Genomic DNA, 5236 nt, shown 5'->3' on the forward strand with positions numbered 1-5236 from the left:
GCTGCCACGGAAAGGCAGCCAACATCATCACAGACCCATCGCACCCTGGTAATGATCTCCTACACTCTCTTCCATCAGGCAGAAGGTACAGAAACCTGAACACATGCACCAACAGGTTCAGGAACAGCATTTACCTGGCCATTATTAGACTGATGGATGGACTCTCTAGCCTCAAATGATGCTGATCTTGCCAACGTTGATCTTGCCTAGCACACGCTGTGCAATGTAACCTGCCTCTGTCCAAGACTTTTTGACCTGTACATCCTTGCTTACTATGATCTGCCTGTACTGCCGGTAAACAAAGCTTTTCACTGTATTCCGGTACACAGGACAATCAATAAAGGAAAGGCTAAATAATGGTTGGCAGCGTCCCACTTGTCATCATGTGGGTCTGCAGAATAGAGCAACCTTACCACCACCTTCCTCTGCCAATACCGTGCTGCCCCACACCACCTATTTTCTGCCACTTGATTGGGGAACAGTCCTTTTAAAAAGATACGCTCAGAGCAGCAGGAGGGCAAGTTAATTTCTCCCCATCAGCATGCAAGCGAGATGAAGCCTGGTCAACGTTCACCAGGTTCAGCCACCCCTGCCTCCCTTCCTCCCCACTCTCCCCTCCCCGAGGGAAACTGACCAGCTGGAGTGGGAAGTCACCTCATGACAAACCGCCCCCCCCTCCCCCGCCATTGAATGACAGGCCCACACCAGTGTGAGTGGCCCTCTCTAACCAGATCAAGGAGGAGTGAGAGCGAACCTCTGCTGTAGGGGACTCCATACAAACCCCTTACACACTTGTCGAGAGTGGTCTACCTCACAGAGGGCTGTCGTCTCTACAGCGTAACTGGTAGGTGAGCCTTCTTGAACTCAGCAATTCATCCACTGTCCCAGGGGAGAGCGGGCGACACGCTCCCATGCAGAGTGAGTGATGCGTTGAACAGAGCTGGTGTTGTGTTGGACACGATGCCTCGATAAGTACGCATGGGAGAAAGCAACAGAACGATGTGGGCTTTGCGGGTGGAGGTGGTGGTCAGGGAGAATGAAGGGAAAGGAGGCGTGTGAGTGTGTCCCGATTTTGTAATTCTGTTTTTACCCTCTCCGCCCCAGAATGTATGTGTTTGGAGGCTGGGTCCCGTTGGTCATGGATGACGTGAAGGTAGCTACGCATGAGAAGGAGTGGAAATGTACCAACACGCTGGCTTGTCTCAATTTGGGTATGTAGAGCGTCTGCTTCCTCCCTCCTGTACATCACCTCTGCCAATCCCACTGTCAGCCAGCAATCAGCTTCCCATTAGCCATACTGATGCCAAAATTTCTCCACCTGAAAGCGCTCAGCCATTTTCTGCTCCCTGTTGAAACGTGTCTGTGCTTTCCCCGTGACAGACACGATGACCTGGGAGCCGGTGGTGATGGAGGCGCAGGAGGATAACCTTCCCCGGGCTCGTGCAGGCCACTGCTCGGTCGCCATCAACTCTCGGCTGTACATCTGGAGCGGGAGGGACGGATACCGGAAGGCGTGGAACAATCAGGTGTGCTGCAAGGACCTGTGGTACCTGGAGACAGGTAGGCAGGAGCAGACTGTGTAGCCCTGCTCCCTCTCACATTCGACTGTCAGAATAACCCTCCATTTACCCTCTTACAGTTCACTTCCCCCACCCACAGGCAACACCAAAAAGTCCTGCCAACTTCAGCTACTTTTGACAGACAGCCCACGGCAGATTGTGTAGTGACCTCGAGCGGATTTTTCTGTGTCAGATTCGGAATGTTGCCGATTCTGTGCCAGCGCTGAAGGAGCAACTTGCTCCTTTTCCCTGCGCTTTCCTGTCCTCCTTCAGACAGAAGTCCAGTTTCCCCTTCAGATCTGCAAGTGACCCTGGTCCCTCCAGACTCTGTGAGGCTGTGTGTTCCAATGTTTCTCCCAGTGTTGCCCTTCACCCTGCTGCTGGTCGCCTTTGTTTACTGTCCCTCTGGGGCTGGATGACCAGCACGGTGTTCCTTAAGCCTTCTGACAGCATAGTGGACCAACACCGCCGCCCCCCCCCACCCTGACCCCGACCTCGACCTCATAAGGCAGAACCGACGATACACCAGATGAGAGTGAGGGAGACTGCAGCATGGCGCGCAGCGCAACGAGATTTCAACTCACTTTTGAATCAAAGCTACTCTGACGGCGATGAGGTGACCATCTTTGATTGTTGTCAAAGACCCCTCTGGTTCACCCGCTCCGTTCAGAAGAAGGGAATCTGCCGTCCTTACCTGGTCCAGCCGACACGTGACTCCAGACCCCGTAGTCCTCGTGGGTGGCTCTTAACTGACACTGTGAAATGGCCCAAGCAGGATACTCGGTTCAAAGGGCAGCCAGTAATGGGCACCAGATGCCAGCCTGGTCGGCAGTGTCCATGTGCTGTCAAGGATTGGCAGAGATCCAATTTAGAAAATGCTGGAGAAGGAGAAAAGTTAAAAGTAGGGTTGTATGGTGGAGGACACACTGCATGTGCCCTGCTCGCTGTTTACCACGATTAACTTGGCTTCTCATTTTTGATGCTACACTTAAAATCTTGTTAAGGCAGACGTAGATAGATCCTCAATGAGCAAGGGGTTGAAAGATTAAAGTCGTAGTATCATAGAGTTGTACAGCACAGAAACAGATCCTTAGGTCCAACTCATCCATGCTGACCAGATATCCTAAACTAATCTAGTCCTGTTTGCCAGCATTTGGCCCATATCCCTCTAAACCCTTCCTATTCATGTCCCCATCCAGATGCCTTTTAAATGTTGTCATTGTACCAGCCTCCACCACTTCCTCTGGCAGCTCATTCCATGCACACACCACCCTGGAAAAGTTGCCCCTCAGGTCCCTTTTAAATCTTGCCCCTCTCACCTTAAACCTATGCCCCTCTAGTTTTGGGCTCCCCTACTTTGGGAAAAATACCTTGACTATTCACCCTATCCATGCCCCTCATGATTTTATAAACCTCTATAAGGCCATCCCTCAGCCTCTGACATTCCAGGGAAAATAGCCCCAGCCCATTCAGCCTCTCCCTGTAGCTCAAAACCTCCAACCCTGACAACATCCTTGTAAATCTTTTATGAACCTTTTCAAGCTTCACAACATCTTTCCTATAGCAGGGAGACCAGAATTGAACGCAGTATTCCAAAACGTGGCCTAACCAATGTCCTGTACAGCTGCAACATGACCCTCCCAACTCCTATACTCAATCAACTGACCAATAAAGGCAAGCGTACCAAACACCACCTTCACCGCCCTGTCTACCTGCAACTCCACTTTCAAGGAATTTATTGGTGACTCGTCTACTGATTAACCCCTAGATCTGATCCCACTCCCATAAGTGGAAACATTTCCTCTGAATTTGTCTTGTTGAACTTCAGTGCAGCAAACCTTTTATTAACTGGCACCTGAGTTGAAATGGGGAGGGTATGGCTTTGAGGTGTCATTGCTAATCCAGAGACCCAGATAATATCCTGGGGACCTGAGTTCGAATCCCACGGATGGTGGATGGCGGATGGTGGAATTTGTATTCAATTTAAAAAAAAAAAAAAAAAGTCTGGAATTAAGAGTCTAATAATGACCATGAATCTGTTGTCAATTATCAAAAAACCCATCTGGTTCACTGATGTCCTTTAGGGAGGGAATCTGCCATCCTTACCTGGTCTGGCCTACACGTGACTTCAGACCCACAGTGATGTGGTTGACTCTTAAAACTGCGCCTCCCCCCGGGTAATTAGGGAACGGCAATAAAGCTGACTTAGCCAGCAACACCCTCATCCCAGGAGTGTACTAGTTGATCCAAGAGGTCACCATGATGTAAAAACACACCCTAAGTCATAGATACAGGGAGAGCAGAGGGCTATCATGTGGATGAGGTTAAAATCCAATCAACCGCAGTCTTATTGAAAGGTGGAGCAGGCTCGAAGAGCCTTTTGTTCTGGTCCATATGATCAACTCTGATCGAGTTGACTTTTGTTTGCTGACAGGAATCTGAGGAGATTCCCATAAGCAACCAAAAATTGACTCCGTCATATGGACTTGGATCAAGAGACCCTTTGAGCCTGGACATCCCATACAGTTGCAGCAGTCAAGGAGGCACAACGCCTCCTCTTCCTCAGGCAGCTCAGGAAATTTGCCATGTTCATAAGGTCCCTCACCAACTTCTACAGATGCACCATAGAAAGCAAACTGTCCGGGTGCATAACGGCCTGGTACGGCAACTGCTCTGCCCAGGACTGTAAGAAACTACAGAAGGAGGTGTGCATAGCCCAGATCATCTCGGAAGCCAACCTCCCATCCATGGACTACATTTACACGGCTCGCTGCCACGGAAAGGCAGCCAACATCATCACAGACCCATCGCACCCTGGTAATGATCTCCTACACCCTCTTCCATCAGGCAGAAGATACAGAAACCTGAACACATGCACCAACAGGTTCAGGAACAGCATCTTCCTGGCGGTTATTAGACTGATGGCTGTGCTTCTCTAATTTCAAATCTAATGTCGATCTGTGCACCTCCTGTACGGCCATAACCCCGTATGCTCCGTTCTGTCCAAACACCCTGTGATCTGCCTGTACTGCTTGTGAAACAAAACTTTTCACTGTACTTGGGTTAATGAGACAGCGATAAATCAAATCAAAAAGGTGGGAGAGAGCCTGGTGAGGGGTCCAGACAGGCACCTCCCCACCCCAGCCAGGGTTCAGTCAGTCAGATGGATGAATCTAACCAGTGATTCCCTCTCTGTTCCTCTTGCAGAGAAGCCCCCAGCCCCGTCAAGGGTACAGCTGGTCCGTGCCAACACCAACTCGCTGGAGGTGAGCTGGGGGTCTGTGCCCACCGCCGACGCCTACCTGCTCCAGCTGCAGAAGTACGACATACCGGCTGCCACACCGGCATCCCAGCCACTCCCCTCGGTGCCCGCCGGGCAGCCCAAGAGCCCGGCCCCAGCCTCAGCCGCCCCCTCCCCCCAGCAGGTGGGCGGCTCGCTGCTGCCACAGCCCCCGGGATCCGCCGTGCCCTGCTCGCCTCCAGTGCCAGCCTCACCTGCTGCCGCCGCCTCTTTGGCCCCTCCGCAGACCCTGCTGGGAGGGGCCACCGCCACCGGAACCCGAGCACAAGGTGAGACCGAGGGGTGTGGGAGGTGGAGGGTCATTGCTGGTTACCGGGTGGGAGGGGGTCGCAGGGAGTGGAGGGGGTGACGGAGACAGGGAGGGGGGGTAGGGGGG

At 52.1% G+C, this 5236-nt stretch overlaps 1 protein-coding gene across 1 annotated transcript in view; it reads left to right on the top strand.

Moving 5' to 3' along the window:
- LOC109924572 (host cell factor 1-like) overlaps positions 1–5236 on the top strand; it is a 22309-nt gene that overhangs the window by 6212 nt on the left and 10861 nt on the right. The window contains exons 6-8 of the mRNA XM_048619928.1: positions 1105–1211; positions 1381–1560; positions 4767–5129. Coding sequence (XP_048475885.1) covers positions 1105–1211; positions 1381–1560; positions 4767–5129 — 650 coding nt within the window. The remainder of the gene's footprint in view (positions 1–1104; positions 1212–1380; positions 1561–4766; positions 5130–5236) is intronic.

This window comes from Rhincodon typus, chromosome 44 (assembly GCF_021869965.1).
Source record: "Rhincodon typus isolate 14 chromosome 44, sRhiTyp1.1, whole genome shotgun sequence".
In the NCBI taxonomy this organism is placed as follows: Eukaryota; Metazoa; Chordata; class Chondrichthyes; order Orectolobiformes; family Rhincodontidae; genus Rhincodon; species Rhincodon typus.